At 43.1% G+C, this 21,585-nt stretch overlaps 1 protein-coding gene across 2 annotated transcripts in view; it reads right to left on the reverse strand.

Moving 5' to 3' along the window:
* The window catches only part of NCKAP5 (NCK associated protein 5), a 370,314-nt gene that overhangs the window by 220,890 nt on the left and 127,839 nt on the right, over positions 1-21,585 (reverse strand). For both annotated transcript variants that reach the window (XM_066633011.1, XM_066633012.1), the window contains exon 4: positions 20,092-20,244. In XM_066633011.1, the coding sequence (XP_066489108.1) occupies positions 20,092-20,244 (153 nt within the window). The remainder of the gene's footprint in view (positions 1-20,091; positions 20,245-21,585) is intronic.

Genomic DNA, 21,585 nt, shown 5'->3' on the forward strand with positions numbered 1-21,585 from the left:
CTGGGTATGTGACTCACCATGGGTGTATGAAATAAGACCACCAATGCACATGCCTAACAGGTACATATGAAGGCTGGCGGAGAGGCTTCCCACCAGAAGTGCCAGTAGGTTGGGGGTGACAGTGGGAGGAATAAACAGGAAGGGGGAGGAAAGGGGGAGTGTCTGAGCAAGGAGGAGGGTGAGCAGGGGACAAGGAAGGGGGTGGATCCCGGTGGCCCTGGAGTGTGCCAGACTCCTATTCCTGTTCCTTAACTTCTTCCCTCTTCCTTACGCTTCTCAGTTCTGTGACAGAAAAATGGCTGGCGCAGAACCAAGGAAACCCACCATAGCAGCAAGGCTCACCCCAGGGTAAGAGAATGACCATTCCTTTACCAGAGGAGATTGCCATGACTGCCCCCCTCCCCACAGCATGCAGTGCACACTCCACTGGCCTGGCTGCATTGTAGGGGTGGGATTTTTAGGACTGGGAATTTTTAGGATTGTGTGTTGTATAGATAATAACAAGTAGCAGCAATTAATATTTACATAAATATACATTTATTTAATTATGATTGCAATGAGATGCTTAATTCTCACCTGGATTATGGCCTTTGTGATCAGTTTCTGGCAAACATTACTTTCTTTAATTTGTACTTTATATATCAAAAGTAATTTAACTTTAATGTAAAATTGATCTTGGTCAATTAACAGCCCAATCCTATCCACACTTTCCTGGGAATAAGCCCCAGTGACTCTAATGGGAGTTACTTCTGAGTAGACATGCATAGGATTGGGCTCTAATTTGCCAGACTGTCTAGTATTCTGGGTAGAAATTGATACAGGGGCACACCGGTATTTATGGTTCAGTCAGTGGCATAGCTAGGTCATTTGACACCCGGGCCCATAAATGTTTGTCACCCCATACCCCATATTTAATTATTAAATTATTAATTAATTATTAACTAATTAAATAATTCACATTTTTATACCACCCTTCCTCTAAGCAGCTCAGGGTGGTGTACATGGTTCCTCATCTTATTTTGTCCTCACAACAACCCTGTGAGGTAGGTGAGACTGAGAGCTAGTAATAGTTATGACATGAAATGAATAATAATGGCCAGAAAACAAATGCAGTGAGTATTTCCCAACAAGCAATGGATGAAATTCTGCATCAAATTGTTTATAACATGATGGTATTATTCCTGAAAGCCAGAATTTCCAGAATTTTGGTCACTAGGGTGTCACCCCCCCCCCCCAGATGTCTCATTGGCCTGTTTTGGGTTAAGGCGTGGTTCTCAAACTTTTAACACTGGGACCCACTTTTTAGAATGACAATCTGTCTGGGACCCACCAGAAGTGATGCCATGGCTAGAAGTGTCACCATCAAGCAAAATAAAATAAATAATTATAATTAATTAAATTAAAGAAAAACAAATAAATAAGGGGAAGTCAGCCCTGTGAATTGTTTCCAAACCAAGTGAATTGTTTCTGTAGCCTGCCTGCAATAACACCCCTTCTAGGGGCGGATCCAGAGTTTGTTTTTTGGGGGGCGGGGGCGGCCATGAGCACTAGTTTAATTCCAGAGCCCAGGTCAACCAAGCAGGTAGACTTGGGCTCCTGCCTGGACTTGGAGACCTGATCTACCTACTAGGTAGACCGGGGGCCCCAGTTGAACCGGTGGCCTCCATGGATTTGCTATGTGGGTAGACTAGGGCTCCCAGTCTGACTGCTATGCTGGATGCCCCACCCAATGGGCGCTCCCTTTTCTCCTGACTTTGCTCCCCATTCCAGCAGGTACCCTTAAATTTACATACAAGTTAAAGGTGTTTGGGTTCATAGAGTTGGACATACCATTTATCACCATTATAATATGAAATCTGTAATACTCGGAATGGCATATTTGCATAGGATATTTTTCAGGGACTATAATCAGTGCATCCAATCCTGCAAGCCAGTCAAAAAACACCATCTTCTCTTCTGGGGTTCAGCTCATAAGGGGTTAAGGCGCAATCCTAACCCCTTATGTCAGTGCTTTTCAGCACTGACATAAGGGCATTGCAGCTCTGAGGTAAGGGAACAAACATTGCCTTACTTTGAGGAGGCCTCCATGAGTGACACCCAACTGCAGGATGCAGAACATGTCCCACTGGCACCACTATGCCAGTGCTGGAAAGTACTGACATAAGGGGTTAGGATTGTGCCCTTTATGTGGAAAGTCTGCTTTGGAAACTTAATGTGGAAAGCCACAGGTCTCCTATGCCTTTAACAGGGACATTCTACGACAGCAGCTGTTCTTTTTGCACCACAGACCAGCTAATCTAATTAAGGGTCCAATCCTATCCAACCTTACAGAACCAGTGATGCTGTAATGTAGCCCCAAGGTAAAGGAACACATGTTCACATACCTTGAGGAGGCCTCAGTGACTGCCCCTCCACTGCAAGATGCAGTGCATGTCCCATTGGTACAATTGCACCAGTGCTGGAAAATTGAATAGGATTGGGCCCCCAGTTCAAGGTAAGAAAGGCTGGGATTCTCATCATGTCAAAAAGAACAGAGAAGCACTTCAAGAGCTGCCCTCCTTTCTCCCCCCCCCCCAAATGTGGACAGCTTTGCAGTCTAAGATAACCCAATTCTTGGCATGTCTACCCTCCCCTTTCACCATGAAACATCCTTTTCCCCCACCCACCCCCCTTTTTGGGAGATGCTTAACATCCAAGGTGAGAGTGAACTAAATAGGAAGGTTTGCTCATGCTTTGACTTTTCAGCTGGTTCTAATATGTTTAAGTGTGTGTCCTAATAGCTCCAGCTGGCTAATTGAAGTTCTTGCAGGGGGACGGGACAGTATGCTGTCTGAGAGACATCCAACCCTATGCATGTCTACTCAGAAGTCAGTCCCCTTATAGTCACTGGGACTTCCTCCCTGGAAAGTGGGGAGAGGGGGCAGCTTCAGAGATCAGCAGGCCAAGAAGCAATGGTGTACTACAGGCTGGTGTACTGGTTTGGGAGTTTGACTTAGACTTGGAATATCCAGGTTCAAATCCCTACTCCACCATGAAGCTTCCTGGGTGACCTTGGGTCAACCACTATCTCTCAGCCTCACCTACCTCACAGGGTTGTTATGAGGACAAAAGGAGGGAAGGAACCATGTATACTAACCTGAGCTCCTTGGAGGAAAGGCGGCATAAAAATGTGAAAATAAATAAATAACATACTGCCTTTCAAAAAAGTTTCCTTTACTGGCATCTATAGTGGTTGCTGTAAGCATTCAAGTGAATACAAAAACCATGAATACAGTGGACCCCTGTATTAATAGTGGCCCCACCTGTGCCTGTCCTGCACATCCATTCATGTTCTTTAAAGGGTTACCGGTAAGTATTTCTTGCTTTAAACAGGTCACTATAAGCATTCAAGTTTATAGAGTGATGAGAGCAGGCTGCCTGCAGCCTGAATGCCTGATGAAACAGGACCTCATGCTAAACAGGAAGCAGAAGTCAATGGACGAGCATAGGGGGATCATGGGAGCCTCTGAATCAGCAGATTCATGGTGAATTGAAACAGTGGGTACCAGATTTGCAGATATGCAAGCCTGCCTGTATTCCTAACAACAAATACAACTCTTAGAAATTAGTCTAATTAGAAATTAGAAAGATAGAACAGTATTTAGCTTGAACCATAAACTGAGACTATTACTCTTTTATCTTCTCTTTCTAAAGGACACAAAACACTGATTAAACTAATTAATCACTGGTTTCAAGGTGACTCTCCCATCATCACAGTATTTAGAAAAAGAATCCCACCCTTTGTAATGAACAGCAAGAGAGCCTATTATAAATTTCAATCATGATCAAGTCAGTTTGTAAACAATAGTGAAAGCGTCCATATGCTCCTATTTAGACTGCAAAGTAATTCAAAATTAGTAACGTCTGTTGCAAATAAGCTGCGTTCATTTTGAAAGTAAAACTCAAAGCCTTTAAAAAATTCTCATTCCATTACATCACCAAGAAATTACTGCAGATAGGAAGGCATCTGGTATTATCTTGTGTCAGTGGAGTAAAATTCCAATCTTTCTATAGATGGGAAAAACTGCCCTGATAGCATTCCAACCTACTTTCCCATCACATTATTATTAGTTGTGGCTTTTGTAGGGTTACAGATGCCAATGTGCTGCCTTTGAGAAAAATACTCAACTAAGACCATAAAAGAGAGCACATGAAACTGTACTCTTACCGCAATCAATTGGTGTAGCTGTCTTGGATGTTTTATGTCAGGATTATTTGGCTAAGGGCACAATCCTAACTTGTGCTGGAACAGGCTTGCACTGTATCCAGTGCAGAATTGTGGCCAGAAGCGGCTTAGCCAGAGGCAAGGGGAAACGTTTCCCCTTACCTCTGGGCAAGGGCTGCTGGCCCCAATGGGTCTCCTTGGACTTGCGCCACCTCCTGAGGTGGCACAAGGTTGAGGAGAGCAAAACGGCTTGAAGCTGCTCTGTTCTCCCTGGAAACGGGGGTTGGGATCTGGCATAACTGCCAGATCCAGCCCCGCTTCCCTCTCCTCGCCCACCTGCCCCTGGGGCCGCCCATTGCCCTCCCTCCCCCCTCCCAGGAATTCCTCCCTCCCTCCTCCTCCCCTTCCCCCATGCCTACCTTTTTGGCTTGCATTGGCCCTTGCGGGGCCGACGCAAGCACCGGAGGGGAAGCCGGCACGGAGGCATCTGTCAGCCTCCGCAGGCCGGCGCTTCTTGGAGCACTGGCCTGACTTCCCCCCCTGAGGAGGCACAAATGTGCTTCACATTTGTAAATGTAAATGTGCTAAAGGTTTGGATAGCGCCCTTAATGTCCCTGAGGAAATTTATTGTCTAAATAGGGCAAGGCCTTGATTTCTGGGCCTGTATATGTAAGCCCATGGAAATATATGTACAACTGTACGGAACTCTCTGTATCCCATGTGACTCCTATGTAAGCAATGAAATGTCTGTAAAAGTGCTGAGTCACAGTGACTATGTACCTGCAATATAAGTGAATGTAAGAATGTAACTGGTGCACCATGGGAGCTGATGCAATCAGTCACAAGAGGATGAGGTAATGGGATGAGGTCATCCCAAATGTGATTGGTAGTATAAAAGGAAGGGAGGCACAGTCTACCTTTGTGGGTTGTTGCGTGGAGTCGGAAAGAGAGGGAACCTGTGTCGGAGAGTTGGAAATTTGTTGCTGTAAATATGTTTGCTGTTTTGCTGCCGGAGAGACTGCTTATCTGTACATAGTTTGGTGGTGGACATCTGCCTTGTCTGTGTTCCTTCTTCCTGGATATGCAGCAGCTCTGCCTGCTGCGCTGAGCCTCCTACCATTGTTTGGAGGCTCACATTGTAGCCTCACTGTAAGGTGGCAGGGGTTCTGTGACACCCCACTGAGTACCTTGTGTTGCCTCGGGTGTCACAACACGCACTTTGGGAACCACTGCCCTAAGAATTTGTAAGAGCATTTTATTACAAATAAAATCAGGTTTTTTATTCCAGGAAATGTTTTAATCAGGAGTAGCACTGACCACAGGAAACCAAGAATATATTCTTTAAAATGAGCTAATTATCACAGTACTTTTCCAAGGCTACAATCCTATGCAAATTTAGATATTGGGATATACTTCTACATAAACAGGCTCTGGATGGAGTCAGAAATGGCATTTAATTTGTTACAAGACTTCATTTCATACTCTATATTTTGCATATGCTGTTCAGCAAGAAATTATGTGCTTACTCACTGGAAGGAAAGAGAATTAAGGATTTAAAAAGGAGAATGTCCCGTTTTTCAAACTGAAGGTGGAGGATGAACACTGTGTCTTATATATGGATATTCCAGCTAATTATCAGGATTTGGAAAGCAGTGAATCTGTGACTATGTCCTCATTACTGCAAGGAGAATTCCTTAAATAGTTCAGAATCCCACAGGTAAAATCTCCCAGAGAGAGGAAGAATTAAGAGCAAAGAGATCAGGTAATGAGGATTAAGTAGGTTGACTGAGGGCAACAGAGCAGCATAATAATTCTAAGCATGTGAGTAGTCAGTGAACTAAGGGTGAGGTGGTGTTTCTAGATGAATCAGGTTAATTGGAATGAGTGGACAACTGCTGTAGGTCCATTTGAGAAAATGGAATGGTTTTGAGGTAACTCTGCATAAATATACTTGAATGCTTCATTCTAGATAGCATTTCTTATAAACATCATTCTCCCTGAAAGCTGTAGGCAGATGTTCTTGGTGAATTTAGTACCTACACTGCTAGGAACTGCATTGTCTCTGGGAATGAAGAAATAATTTACCTTCTTGGAAACACTCAAAGAGATAAATAACCCTGCTTCAATTTACATGATGCTCTGGATAAGGTTTTGTTTTCTTTATATTAATAAAAACCAATATTCTAAAAAACGACAGTTTAAAGAATTAAAAACAACTGTAACATTTTGGTTCATCAACAGTAATCATAATGAGCTGTACCACCTTGATGCAGGTCACAAAGAGCTTCTTTCTAAATTGGAATTAACAGGCACATGTTACTTCGATGTTAGGTAAGAATTGTAGAAGATGTCAGATATTTATGTACACAACCGAGTAAATTTCCAAAAGCTGAAATTTATTATAACAAATGGGCAGCCCAATTCAACCCTGGAGCAATGCCAGTGGCCCGGCTGTCATGGAAGTGCTATAAGGCATTTCACCGCTGATGGGCAATGAACGGTGCCGGCGGAAAGGCAAGCACCAGTTGGTATCGGGCCTCAGCACCAGCGGGATGCCAAAGAGTTAGTGTGCGCTGAAGAGGAGCATGTGATAGTGAATGCTCAGCTGCTCTGCGGGGAAGCATTTTGGGATGGAGACGAAACCGGATGGGAGAAGGGCAGGCCAGAGAGCGGTTCAGGCCCAGGAGGCGGCAGGGATGGCAGCAGAGGCTGCCGCCAAATTATATCCTTCTCCCAACTTTCAGAGCCCAACATGGGACTCCTCAGTTCTGTACCAGTTAAACAGTTGAAGTTCCCTTACCCTGAGGAGACCTCCAGCTGTTGTTGTGGCCCCTCAGGATACAGCAACCTGTGTATGAAGGGCTGAACCACAAGGTACCTTAAAGTCAAGTTATGGATAAAAAGCTATCGTACAGGAACCAAAAAAGTATTGAAATGTCTAGGCTAATTTTAGGCTGAAGATTACTTGAGTGGATATCTTTTGTGTAAGTGAGCTGCTGTAATGCCGCAGGATGTTGACAAACAAACATTCAAACTGCTGTGGGGAGATTGCCTTAAGGAGAAGGCAAGTTAAAGCATTTTGACAAGGCAGGGGAAGCAGCTGGTTTGGCTGTAGGGAAAATCTCACACCTAGGAGAAGGTCAGGAAATGCTGTATGCTGCATGAAGCCCAGAGAGGTGGATTTCCTAAGGACTGTTAGCTAAAGTGTCAGGATGGGACTGGGAAAGAATCTTACAAGAGCCCGAGAGACAGGAAGGCTGTAACTGAGAGTGGTGAGAGCAGAAGACTAGGAAAACAGTGGTGCCAAGATCTGTGAAGCAACTGAGAATGCTGCTTAAGGAAGTGAGGAGACAGAGTTAAGATTGATACTTTTTACTGGGCATCCCTCAGAGGAAAAACGTGCGTAACTCAGTAGTATGCGTATTCTTATAACTCATGAAAAACAAATAGCAAAATGTTGGGGGAAAAACCGAGAAAAAATATCTATGTGAAACAAATAACAAGTCTAAGCTAATTAATGCAAAATCATCCATATTAATCAATGTTGAAAAATTCTCCAAGCTGAAACCCAACAAATGATTTCAGCAGTTTGGTTTAGGTCAATGAGAAGGCACCTCAGGTATGTGCACACATTTCACATACAGCAACGCCAATCATCGATTTGTCTAAACTGGCAGACTACAGTTTGTACTTGTTCTGATTTCAACCATGGTTTACAAAGCAAACATACACCATGAGGTATTATCTGGGATCAGATGGAATGTTTAGTTTTTCTGAAAACATTCAGGACCAGAGAAAGGAATCTTAGGGCACAATCCTATCCAACTTTCCAGTGTTGATACAGCTGCAACACAGCCCTGAATTGGTGGTGGTGGTGGTGGTGGTAGTAGTAGTAGTAATAATAATAATACCGCCACCAGTATTTATATACCGCCTTTCTTTTGTATCATATTTCTCCTCTAACTTTAATTCAAGGTGGTTTACACAGGCAGGCTTTTTCTAAATCCCTGTAGAGATTTTTACAACACAACTTGTTCTACTATTTCATAAAACGCCCTCATTCCAGGTGGATTCCTTCTCAGTCTGATATCTTTCTGGCTGCATTCAACTTGCACGCTTAGCTTGTGGCAACTCCACTCTCTCACTGAGGGCAGCCATCTCTGCTCACCAGCTGGAATGTAACTCCTCTCTCTCACCAAGGGCATTCACCGGCTGTGATGACTCAGTACTTCAGCAGCACTGTAAGTAGTTCTTGGATTCTTCCTGTTGTCTCCAAATTGCGTCCCCAAAAGTTCATCAGGCAAAGGCAGCAACTCTACCGCTCGGCCGGACCAAGTAAGGAAACAAACATTCCTATACCTTGTGGAGGTTTCCATGATTGCCCCCAACTCAGGATGCAGTGCCTGCCCCATTAGCATGGCTGCATCAGTGCTGGAAAGTTGGATAGAATTGGACCCATAATGTGCAAGGAGAAGAGACCGCACAAAATCCAATGCAACTAATTCTTCATTCCAATGTCAAACCACGATGTGGCACTATGTCTAAACCAGTGGTTCTCAAATTTTAGCACCAGGACTCACTTTCTATAATGAGAATCTGTCGGGACCCACTGGAAGTGATATCATAACCAGAAGTGACATCATCAAGCAGAGAAATTTGTAAGAATCCTAGACTGCAACCCTACCCACACTTACCCAGGAGTAAGTTCCATTTACTATCATTGTTAAAAGCATAGAAAGAATAGCCTGTTATAAGTACAGATCTGTCACATTTCCCCAATTGCAGTCACATGCCAGTCTAATATATTGAAAATAAAATATAGAAATGAATGGGGACCCACCTGAAATTGGGTTGCGACCTACCTAGTGGGTCTGAACTCACAGTTTGAGAAACAATGGTCTAAACAATTCCAGGTGTTTATCCTGGTTCTATTCACTTAACAAAGAGACTGGGGTTAACTGCAGTTAAGTGTAACTGTCAAATCTTTTAAAATATATGAGACGTTTTATAAACAACATTTTAACCCAAATTTATAATAACACAAATGTAATTTCTTCAAAACAAATTATTTGCTTGAACTTTATGTAATCCATTTGCCAAATATGAATACAGCTGAGAGCAGCTCTTTGAGGGAAATCCTATCATTGCTTATACGCATCTGACAGCCCAATCCTATCCCTGATGCTGCCGCCGAGTGCAGTCGCACTAAAACAGCTACTGCTGCATCCAGCAGCACTGCTGGGTATGCCAGAAGTCTCCTGAGGGGAAGGGGACTTTCATTCCCTTCCTCCAAAGAAAGCCCCAAGCCCCACAATGGGGCTTCTCAAGTCAGTGCTGGCTATTTTGCCAATGCAAAAGAGAGAACCTCTGTGTTGGCAGCCCGACATGGAGGACAGGATATGGCAGAGCAGGGCTCCACTAGTCCCACCCCATCCCAGGCTAGTTCCTCCCCCTCCTCGCTCCACCGTCGCACTGTCTCAGAACACCTTCTCCCTGCCCCAACAGACCTTACCACTACCCAGAGCTCTTCCCTTGCTCCAGATAGCATATGTCTGGTGTTCCCTGCACAGAGGGTACAGTAAACATGCTTTACAGCATATTTACAGCACCCCGTGCAATTGCCAGAGCTCAGCACTGGTGCTGAGGGCCTTTAGAATTAGGCCCTTATACAGGTACTTCTACATAAAGCATATACAGGTTGAGCCTAATTATCAGCGGATTTTGCATCCGCAGATTTGACTCAACACGGATGGCCACCCACGTGGAGCTGCTTAAAAAGCTGCTTTAACTGTTTCTCTACAAGAAATAAGTGTATGTGTGGGCTTCTGTTACCTCGCGTGGTAAGCTGGTGGGCAGTCTCCGGGCACTTGGGGAAGCTATTTCCAGATTGTGTCGCACCCCTGTGTTGCCCCTGCTCCATTGTGGAAGCTACCCCATGGAAGGAGCTGCGCATCTTGTGGTTCCTGCTGGTTGGTCTGTCTGTCTGTCTTTCTGTCTGTCTGTATGTCTCTCACACACACATACAAGGTTGCACTTTCAGGCAGGCAGGCAGGCTGAAGCAAGGAGGAAAGGTTTGGGCTTCTGCCTTCTTGGGTGCTGGGGGTCAAGAGAAGCTTTGCAGCTGGCTGGCCGGCCCTTCATCTTGTGATTGAGGAGGAACTGGACCTGGGTGAAGCCTTCTCACCTCAGTGTTCTTAAGGGACGGGAGTGAGCCCCAAAGCAGGCAGGCAGGCAGGCGGGCAAGGAGACTGGAGGTCTCAGCTAGTCACTTACAAAAGCGCCCCAGGGATGCCTCTTTAAACTTTGCTTTAAGCTGAGACTGCTTGTGAGGAGGGGGCAGACCCCGTGAGGGGCAGTGGCAGCAAGAGTAGCAGCAGGAGTGAGGGGGAAGGGGACTGCGGGGCTTTAGGAAAGCGCAGCCTCGTGTGCATGTAAGAGTGAGAGAGAGAGAGAGAGAAAGAAACCAGCAGGAACCAAGGTGGCTGTGCTGCGAGATGCGAAGTGGCTACTTCCATGGGGAAGTTTCCACAATGGAAGAGGGGCTAAACAATTTGGAAATCGCTTTCCAAGCTCGAGTCTGCCTGCCAGCTTACCGCAGGAGGCAAGGGAAGTTTCCCCCCCTCCTCACACACACACAAGTATTTCTTGTTTTAAAAAGTTATAGGGATGTTTTTACAACAGGTTTCTGTCACTGCTGGAAAAACGTCATTTCCGGTTTGGCTTCATGCGAATTTTGTTATCAGTGGGAGTTTGGGGAATGAAACAGAAAGGTTTGACCTATATGCCTATGTATGCACTTATGCATATGAACCTTGGCACCTGGTCCAATTACCCATGTACTTAGGTATCTAATGGCAAATTACACAAGACTGAGTCTTTGGCTATGATTCTGTGGTAGGAAACATCAATGTAACATTGGTGCATGTGCAACAGTTGCAGGGCCTAGGAGATGGGGTAAAGGGGGCAATTTGTACCTGGGTCCAGGGTCAGAAAGCCAATGGAGGGGGCCCAGAAATTTCCTGGGATCTTCCATTTTCCAATCTCACTCAAACTCACTGCCCACATGGGATGCTGGAGGCATTACTGTGGGCACATGGCAGTGACTACTGCAATAAGCCATGCGCACCAGGTCCGAGAATGCATACATTCCTTAACAGTGTCACATCTGGGAGGAAACTGACCTGCTACAGTAGCTCTTTGGCTTGTGGATTCGCTTACCAAGAAAGAGTGCATAGGAGCTCAGTGACACACCTGCGGGACTGCAGCTGTTGCAGAAGTACATTCTGGTTCACACAGGACACTTTCCATTCTAGTGTGATTCTAAATACCATGATACTAATCTCCTGCAATTACTTTCTATATTTGAAAGATTTTAGAGAAACTTAGGAGTGTGTTTGGTTTTCCGTATTACTGTATCTAGTTGCGAACGCTGGACAAGCAGGCAGACCTGAGCTTTGCATTGGGAAGACTGGTAGACCTGGGCTCCACAGATTGTTCCAGCTGTTGCCACTTTCCCCCTGCCTGTTTTGCCCCCATTCTACCCACTCCATCACTCTGTTTCACCCCCTCCCTCTTTGTGAAGGGGCCCACAAGAAACTTGGTACACCCTGGTAAAATTCCTCTCAGGTCCTGTACAATTGTGATTGCTGGGACAAGTATTATACTGTTCTTATCTTTGAGGTTTTTCTGGAAGATATTTTTTCCCACCAAAATAAGAAGTTCCTTTATTGTTAAAAGAAGTGAGGGTCTACCAAAGAACTTCTTCACAAATATTTTATTTCCTTCAAAAGACCATAGTCACTGAGGAATTATTTTTACTTTGTATGAACTATCAACTAGTGAAGCAAATTAAATAGGATTTTCTCAGCAATGCATGTTCAAGGCACAAGGGAGTTTGTGATATCCAAAGATCCTAATTTGACAATAATTTCAGATAGCGAGGGCAAAACTGTATATGAACTATTTGTTACTTATCATCCATCTCCTTTCATTACAAATGTACAGCACTTTTCAGTCATTAAACTAGAAATAGAACGAGCAGACAGAAAGAATGTAAAAAGATGACTGAAGGCCCAATCCTATCCAACTTTCCAGCACCGCAAAGCAGTGCAACTGCAAAGCAGCCCCTAGGTAAGAGAACAAATGTTCCCATACCTTGAGGAAGCCTCTGTGACTGCCTCCCCAACATAGGAAGCAGTGCACACCCCATTGGCACAGCTGCACCGGCACTGGATAATTGGATAGGATTGGGCCCTGAGTGAATTACTAAGAGTAAAAGAGGAAATACCAAACTTAATTACATTTTATTTTTATCTACACTGCATGAACACAGAAACATAGGGAAGAGGATGGACACTTGGGAGGGTTATTAAAGTGCTTTTAAAATTTTTATGAGTAGCTCCCACTCTTCTCACTTCTAGCTAGTATTATATATGTTGGAAGTGATGCCATAATGTAACCTATAGGCATACTTTAAGTATACCCTTCTCAGAGGTAAAGTAATAATTTTAAAAAATAGCACCATTAGAGCACTGGGTGGCCCAATTTGCAAAACCTCATACATTAAACTCATATAAAAAGTATTACAGTATTGTACAGTACGGTATAGCAACATGTACTGTGATAATTTTGTCTTATCTGTACAGTTTCTATTCTTCCTGATGGCTGTGGGGCAGTCTGATCAATGAGATTATGCACCCTCCAGGCCACAGACAGGGTCATATGCATATGTATGTATCCAGTCAACCTTATACTGAGTCAGACCACTGGTTCATCTCTCTCAGCATTGTCTACTCAAAGCAGTTCTCCATAATTTTGGTGAGTGGTCTTTCCCAGCCACACCTGAAGTTGCCAGAGGTTGAACCTGACATCTTCTGTATGCAAAGTATATGTTCCACCAGCAACTGTTACCCTGCACATGCCCGATCCCGTCTGATCTCGGAAGCTAAGCAGGGTAGGCCTGGTTAGCACTTGGATGGGAGACCACTGGGTGCTGTAGGCTTATACCATAGTCTTTCGAGACTGAAGGTTGCCAACCACTGAGTTATGGTTCACCTCCGCAGATGTCTTCTCCTGGGAAGAAGGTTCACTAGTGTAATGGAAATGCACAAGATTCCTCAAGGAGACAGGGTGTGATGTCAACAATGGCCCCTTGCTCTGGCAGGCAAGCATAGGGCACTGACTAGAAGTGGGTATGCTGCACAGCTGCAGCCACTAGCGGCAACCAGGTCATTAAATGATAAAGACAGCACCTGGAGAAGGGAAAGTTTGGTGGGTGTAGAAGGAAGGAGTTGGGAGAGATTGAGAGAGCAGAAGGAAGGAGCTTGGAAGAGAGAGAACTAAACTGATGGCTTAGGGTCCAATCCTATCCAATTTTTCAGTGCCGGTGCAGCTGTGCCAATGGGGCATGCACTGCATCTTGTGGTGGGGCAGCAGTCACAGAGGCCACCTTAAGGTATGGGAACATTTGTTCCCTTACCTCGGGGCTGCATTGCAGCTGCACCAGTGCTGGAAAACTGGATAGGATTGGGCCCTTAATGGACTGAGGAACTAATGGATGGACTAACTGCGTAATGGACAGATGGGTGAATGGACTTCTGAGGATTGTTAGAATAGAGATCGTTGGAGATTGATGTGTGGTTGCCACTCCCAAGACCTGCTGAGGACCAAGTTGTTGCTGTGGTGGCTGGAGAAGCTGCTGGCAAGAGAGGGGAGGACATCTGCAGGTTGAACAGGCGAACTACCCTTGTGGTGGGGTCCAGCAGTGCTGCAGTGCAGAACTAGGGCCATTGTTGGGGAACGCAGGGAAGCTAATTAGCTTAAAGTGGGCATAGGCTCTCTAGGTGAAGCTTGGACTGGGGATCTGGCAAAATAACTAGCTAACTAAGCAATGGAACAGTAAAGCAGACCCACTGTATACAAGAGTGCCTCTTAGAAGCAGACATTTCATGATGCTAAGAAGGTGTGAATTTCAATTACCAAGTACAGATGTTCTTCTGAGAATCTGGTTCTTGGAGATGCTTCAAAACTGCCCCTCAGAAACCTGTTGAACACTAGAGGATAACTCTGAGAAATAGTTTTCAGGACCCATGTATTTTAGGCTACCTGACATCATACTTTGGTGAAGTGCAACAATTGATCTCAAAAGCGAAGGGGAAAATTTGAGTTATGGCACAATGAACATTTTGGTTACTTTGAAAATGGTGGCAGCTGAGCTATATGATTTGAAAGAGGGATCAGTCAGAATTAGGTGGGTTTTTTTTCTGTTCCAATACGATGGCATGAACTAAAAGAAATGGCTCAGGGTTCTTCACACCTAGAAAAATTATCACTGCCTTTGAACCCAGAATAATATTTGATGAAAATAGCCTACTTTGACCTATGGTTGCATTTTTGTACAATGAGATTTCTTCCCAGACTCTAATCTTTTCTAAGGAGAAGAGGAAACTTCAGAATCAACCCCTTGTTTGTTGTCAAGGTGATAGTTATGAGCCTTACCAATGAGGGCAGATGAGCTAAGTACTTGGCCGGGGATGTGAACTCCATTTCCTTTACCTGGAATTGAGAGACAGTGGGTGGTTCAGATTCTGTTCAGGGTAAGGCCCCTACTGTTAGACATGCTTTGCACATCTTCTTGAACTTGAAGCAAAGCAGGATTGCTTTTTTTGAATGGGATGGAGAGTAGCTCAGTCTCATATTACACAAGCCTCCCTTTCTCACCCTCTCAAGAAAGTTTGGGTTGAGCCTCAGGGAAACACATGGCTCCTGGTGGCTTCAGGGTAACTAGTTCCCTCCCCTAGGGAAGGGCACTAGTTATCGGAGATACCTCCACAGGTGAAGTCAGATGGGAAAGTTCAGGCTTGTTTATTGGGAAAAGGCACACTAGCTTCTGCTCCAGGACTCCATCTAATAATGATTCAGAGGGCCTGGAGCAAATAAATGGTACACCTGTCACAGAGATGACGATAAGACAGGTGTACTCAAACATGCTCTTTGAGTGAATCCATTGCTCTCTTGTGGCAATAGTACAATGGGAAGACCATGGTTAGTCTTGACTGGAGACTGCTCTGGATGAGGAAGGGAGGGGGAGGGGGAGGGGGATGGAGAGAGAGAGAACCATTCATCCCAAACACAGATTTAGTTAGCGGCTGATTACTCCTGAGTCCAGGAAGAGAAGCAACTCATGTTAAATGAACCTAGTGAACAAGGGACCCTATGCATTTTACTTACTGTAGATACTTGAGTATAAGTCGGTCTCACAGATAAGTCAACAGCAGGTTTTGAGACAAAAATCATGGAATTTTCTATGACCTAGGATACGTTGGGGGTTAAACTTTGGGGGTGTGTTTGTAATTTTGTATGATTTTATCCAAGGCTAGATCCTGAAAAATAACATAGCAGTAATTGTTACCCAGGAACTGTATAGTCTCTAATTTATTAAAAATATAATAAAAGATACTTTTTTAAATTCTGGCCTTTACAACCTTTTTGTAAACACTCTCAGACTAAGTACACTGTAAACAATATACCAGTAAAACCATTAATCAAATCCTTCTTTAAGGTGCCTGGTGTATTAAGCCAGAGGCTCTACATATAACATACAACATATAACACATAACTGGGAATGTCCTATTCAATTCACAGTGGAGAGACAAGCAACAAGGAATGAACATGAGCAAGTGCAGCTACACATAGTTGCAATCCTATTTACTTAGAAGTAAACCCTATTGCTTTCCATGGGTGCTATTCTTAAGTAATGGTGCACTGAATTGTAACCTAGGACTTTGTTTCAAATGGAAATGAGGATTACATCCTGGTGTTTTAAAAACCAGACCTCTGCCAAACATTTGAAAAATGGGGTCAACTAAAGAGAATGAAGCTTGCTTGATTTAAATGGAAGCCTTGACCCCTGGCTTGCTTTTTTTCTCAGCAGGAGAATAAAAGGTTAACTCTGGCTAGAGTTTGCCCTGGAGTGGTTTCCGTGGAGATTAATAGCCCTCTAATTATGGCTGCATTGTCCTCTTGCTTCTCCAGGTGCCTCAATTTGCTCAAAAAGCCCTGACCCCTGAGTGATCTCATAGATAAGGCGAGGAGATGCTTGATTTATTGGCAGAAATTTATCGCCTTATAGGTGGGTACTTATGGTGGTTGTCACAGGTCTGGAGAACTAAATCCAACTGTTTTTATATTATCATATGCTTTCTCTGTTTTACAGTAATCATATTTTAGTCAACTGTTGCCAGGCAATAGGATCCTGAAATTACACTAATGTTTCACAGCCACATTCATGAAGATCTGGATCTCAAGCACTGTACTAGCTTAGATTTTTGTAGCAAATCACGTCTGGTTAACTCAGTGTAATTTCCCACCCACCATTTACTTTGAAAATCTTCCTGGTAGAGGAAGAATAGAAACAGATAGCCCTGATGGTTTGAGAATTTTTACATACACACATACACAAGCGTGTATGACACAATCTTGTTCACATAGATGGTCTACACACTTCACCGGGCCTGGAAACTCTTTGAACGCATGATACTGCTAATTCAATATCCATACTAGATGAAAAATGAGTAACTTTTTGTTTGTTGTTCCAAATGCACTAATGAAATGCAAAGATTAATTATTCTCTGAATACCAAAGGATTAAAACCACTAACTGCACAACTAATAAAATGTATGTCTCTTGAGTAATAAACCTCAGCGCTTTCAGCACTTGACATAAAAATTTATATCACCCAAGCACAAATTCACAAGGGTAAGGATATATAACATTAAACCAACATACAATTAGCAACACTTTATTTTAATTATCTTTGGGCACTATTAATGTTAGCCCTGTAGCTAATTTTTCTTCTTGAACTGCTTGTGTAGATTAATTCTGCTTTAGACTGCAAGTGTAGATTAATTCTGGAAGTATTGGCACACTCTTAAAAAAATAGCAACAAGCTGTAGTACAAAACTGGAATCAATGAAGAAATCCTATTTGGTGACCTTCCACAGCCAAGTCTACCTATCCATAATGATGTGGGGTTTCTGTCTTCCTGCTTCAAGGTAATTTACCATAATTGATAAAAACACGATGACTTCATTAAACAACTTTCTATCGTCAGGGAGGAAATTATGAACTGAAACAGGTACATAGGCTCAGACTAAAAATTAGACTAAAATAGTACATTAGAGAGACTTGGATGTATAATGGAAGCAAAGATCTACATGGAACAATTAATCCACTCTACAATAATTGATTACAAAGGGGAAAAAACAAAGGTAAACAAAAGAACTTACACGCATTCTATGAACCTAGGTAAAGAATTGACATTATAAAGTAATGTATACATGAGCATGAAAAGCATATTTATTTGCTAAAAGAAAGAGAAATGTTTGAGTTCTTTAAAAGTTTTTAAAATGGGCTGTGGAAAAACAAATTTAGATCTGAAAAGTATCTGTTGTTTTGCATTTGTCAAAAGCTACTTCACTCAAACTTAGATGTGCTAGAAATCAACACAGTACCTTACCTGACAACCCATATGTCAGGGTGCAATGAAATGGTCATCTTAGGACCTCCAGGTATGCTCTCTAGACAAGAATACGGCACTTGATTGGTTTTAAGAATTTCCCATTCTGTTACAGAGAGCGATAGCAGTGTGGTCCATACTCTGGAAGTGACCACTGGCCTGCTGAGACCTTGAAGGTCACTTCATATGTTATATTTTCCCAATGGGAAGAAATTCAATGCAGGAAATAAAATGTATAACTTGAATTTGTGATGATCATTGTATGCATTACTGGGCATAAATTCTCATTTTTTTTTCCTCCAGGAGCTGTATTTAAAAACAAACAACAAAAAAACTGCATGCCTAGTTCCACACATTCAAAGGAGACTTGGATTTGTGTTTCTGCACAGCAGCTCCTCCCCTCATCACGGCAGACCTATTGTGGAACTGCTAAAACACCGGAAAACCATTTTTAATATGGCATGGGAATGTACTTCTAATGAAGAAGACTCCACAGGCTATACCAAAGCCCAAGTAGTTCTTTGGTTCAATCCATTGTGTGTAGCTATGGCACATGTGGGCAGAGACCTCAGTAGTCCACATGTAGGCTGCATGTTATTTCATATGTGAAAAATACTCTTAGTGAATGCAAAAAGTAACAATAGATTGACTTTAGAGCATGATTATTATTGTTTTGTTTGAATTCACTTACAAGCTGAATCTGATTCTGCTTATAACCAAAATCATAACAGTAAATTCATTTAACTAATGACCCAATCCAATGTGGCGCTACCACCATCAAAACTAATACTCCAGCTGCGGAACGCACTTTACAGTGTTGTAAACCTGATCCAGAAGCACAAGTAGCTATTTGCTTTGGGGCCACTGCAGCAGACAACAAAAAGGACCTTGTGTATGGTGGCAGCAAAGAGGAGCTCTGCTGACACTAGTAAGTAGGTGAGGTGGGTGGAACGAGGCAGGAGGATGGTCAGGTCAGGTCAAATTGGGGGGAGGGCTGGGGGAATGTCAGAAGCGGGAGGAGTGACTTGCGTCAGATACTAACCCCTCCGGAGCCAGCTGACATGGTCTCTTTGTCTCCTCGAATTTTTACCAGCTAAAGAGTTGGCTCAGGTCCGAGGAGGCACTTTGGCAATCTCAGGATTATAGAAGTGTAAGGGAAAATGCTTTCATTTTTCTCTCCCAAGCATCTCGATCATCCTGCTCCCCAACCACAGCATGCAACGCAGCCTGTTTTGGTGCCGCCACATGCTATGGTGTAGAAAAAGATTGCATTGGGCCATAAATTCTATATATCACTAACACTGGACTTGGATACTTCAAACTGCAGTCAAGTATAAATGATATGTGCCGAATAAGCCATTTCTGCCACTTTAACCAAGAGTCATAAGTACTTAACCTCCCATAGTGAGGAGTGACAGCAGTAATAGACAATGGAAAGGCAAGGCAAACTTTCAGTATCAAGAAGTTTGGCAATTTATGAGAAATCCTGATGAGTCAGCTTCAATTCTTTTGAAAGACTGGATTTCTAGTCCTAATGACTGGTACTGTTAATTTAACCCTGACACTCTCCTCAACTTGATTAAAAAAAAAGAGAGAATAAATAAATAAAATCTGATGCAATCTGAATTTCAAATGCTTTGGGAGGGAGGGGTTCTGGCTGCACATTTATTTTTATTTTTGGGAGGTTGTAGTTCAGATATATGATGGATAAAATGTGTGTTCATTACTTGGCATACATTCTAAAAGCCTGCATCTTCTAGATCTTCAGGGTGGGGAGAAATTTCAATGACATCCTTTCAAAACTGGATAAAACCCAGGCATACAGTTGATGTGCAACAACTGGTGATACTGCTAAGACTCAAGACAGACAGTGCATTAGCACCCAGTGAGGAACCAAACTCACAGAACCCAGTTTCTGTTTGGAAATTGCACGAAAACTGGGCGCTGCAAGCTTCAGATCTGACTATGCCTGTTTGCCGGGGCTTGGTTTCCTGCCCTAGTATGAGCTGACAAGGCCCGTGCAACAGAGCCCATGGTAGATTGCACCCTAAATGAACATTTGAAACTAAATCATAAAGACTAAGTTTTCTGTATTAAAGTCTCTGTGGGTCTAAGTTGGCCTCAAGCTTGAAGCAAGTTACATTTATTTATGAAGTTTCTTTTTAAGGATATATGATCCTTGACATTAGAGTGAGATCGTTTCACTGGTTCTAAGACAGAGCATTTCACTCATCCTGACTTAATGAATCATGATCAAAAAATACTTTGTAACAAGAGCCTAGGTGAACTGAGAAAGGTAAGATTTATATTGCACCATAATTCAGGACCAATAAAAATGGAGAGCCCTTATGCATGAAGTTCTTTATCTTACCTCCAGAGCCTTCAGCCTTTCTAACAGTAATTTCGTCATTTCTTTTTCCTCATCATTGTTGCTGTTTTCATTTCTTGAATCTTTATCAGCTGCCAAGCAAGTGTCTTCTAGGCCTGTTTTGCACTTTTTGCCTTCTTGTACCCTAAATGTTTCCTAAAATGATGAAGATATTTTTAATTAATCAAAAGTTAGCAGTAAATGTTAGGAAAAGTGTTGTATTTATAGTCTCACATGCCTTGTGTAACTGCAACATTAATCAAGAAATAAAGATTCTGTTACACATATTAATGTACACACAGTTTATAAACACAGTATGTGTTTACATATTTCTGAATTGCCACTACAATTGCAGAACTCTCTGAGTGTCAGTCTTTGACAGTGCAACTTTATTATTGTCTTTCTAGAACAGTGTTTCTCAACTAGTGGCACTCGTGATGTCCAGTGGTACTTGCAGGACCCCCATCATCCGGCAGCAAGACCAGCAATGCAACGCGCAAAGCAGCAGTAGGAGGCTTGGCTTGGCAGATAGAGCTCCAGAATGCACTTTTCACACACTTGAAAAAGCCATCCTGTCCTCCCTGAGCTTCTTGAAGGTGTTTGATGTTTTGTATCTGGCCTCCCAATCTGGATGTAATTGGTGATGACATCATCAGCAGTTACTTCTGGTGGTACTTCCAATAGGTGGACCAGGTGAAGTGGTACCAAAGGGAGCCAAACACTGAGAAATGCTGTTCTACAGTATCTTGGTCAGACAATATAGTCTATGGAAGCTTGCCAGAAGCGGTAACAAATCTGTGGGTTCTGAATCTGCAGATAAAGAGGACCCACCTGTATACTATACACTGTATAGAACAAAATGAGATGTCAAATCACATCCACTTAACAATACTTAGGTAGACCACTAGCTTTCATAGCCAATCCCTTCTTCTCCTGAATGAATGAAAGTTGGGGAACTGCATTTGACAGGAGATAGCGGGTGGGAATTGGTTTCACTGTACCAGACCTATCATTCATACAAGAGGGCTCAGTGAGACTAACCAGGATAGCCAACTTCCCAGTTTAAAGCTGGTACTCAATGGAACCTTGTCAAAACCTAAATCCCACTAAATGTGCAGCCTGATCCTATGCATGTTTAGTCAGAGGTAAGTTCTACTGTGTTCCATGGGGCTTAATCTGAGGCAAGTATGCCTAGGCTTTGAATCTCAGTGAAATTTAATTCTGAGTAACTCAGCATAGGATTGAGCTGGATGAGTATTTGCCAACCCTACATGGCTCTAAAATACATGTACTATTTGTGGCTTTGCCATTCATTTTTACTACCCAGATATTTTTCCACATGGGTTAGTTGTTGTTCTAGTTCTTCTTGACTTGAACTTGTACATAGATGGTCTCCCAGAAGCTTGTAGTGATCCTAGGTAACAACAGGAGAGCCTATGAGCTTCACTGTATAAAATTAGATGATTACTCTTGTTTGACCTAGAGGGTGTTGCTATT

The sequence above is a fragment of the Tiliqua scincoides genome, chromosome 1, assembly GCF_035046505.1.
Source record: "Tiliqua scincoides isolate rTilSci1 chromosome 1, rTilSci1.hap2, whole genome shotgun sequence".
NCBI classification, from domain to species: domain Eukaryota; kingdom Metazoa; phylum Chordata; class Lepidosauria; order Squamata; family Scincidae; genus Tiliqua; species Tiliqua scincoides.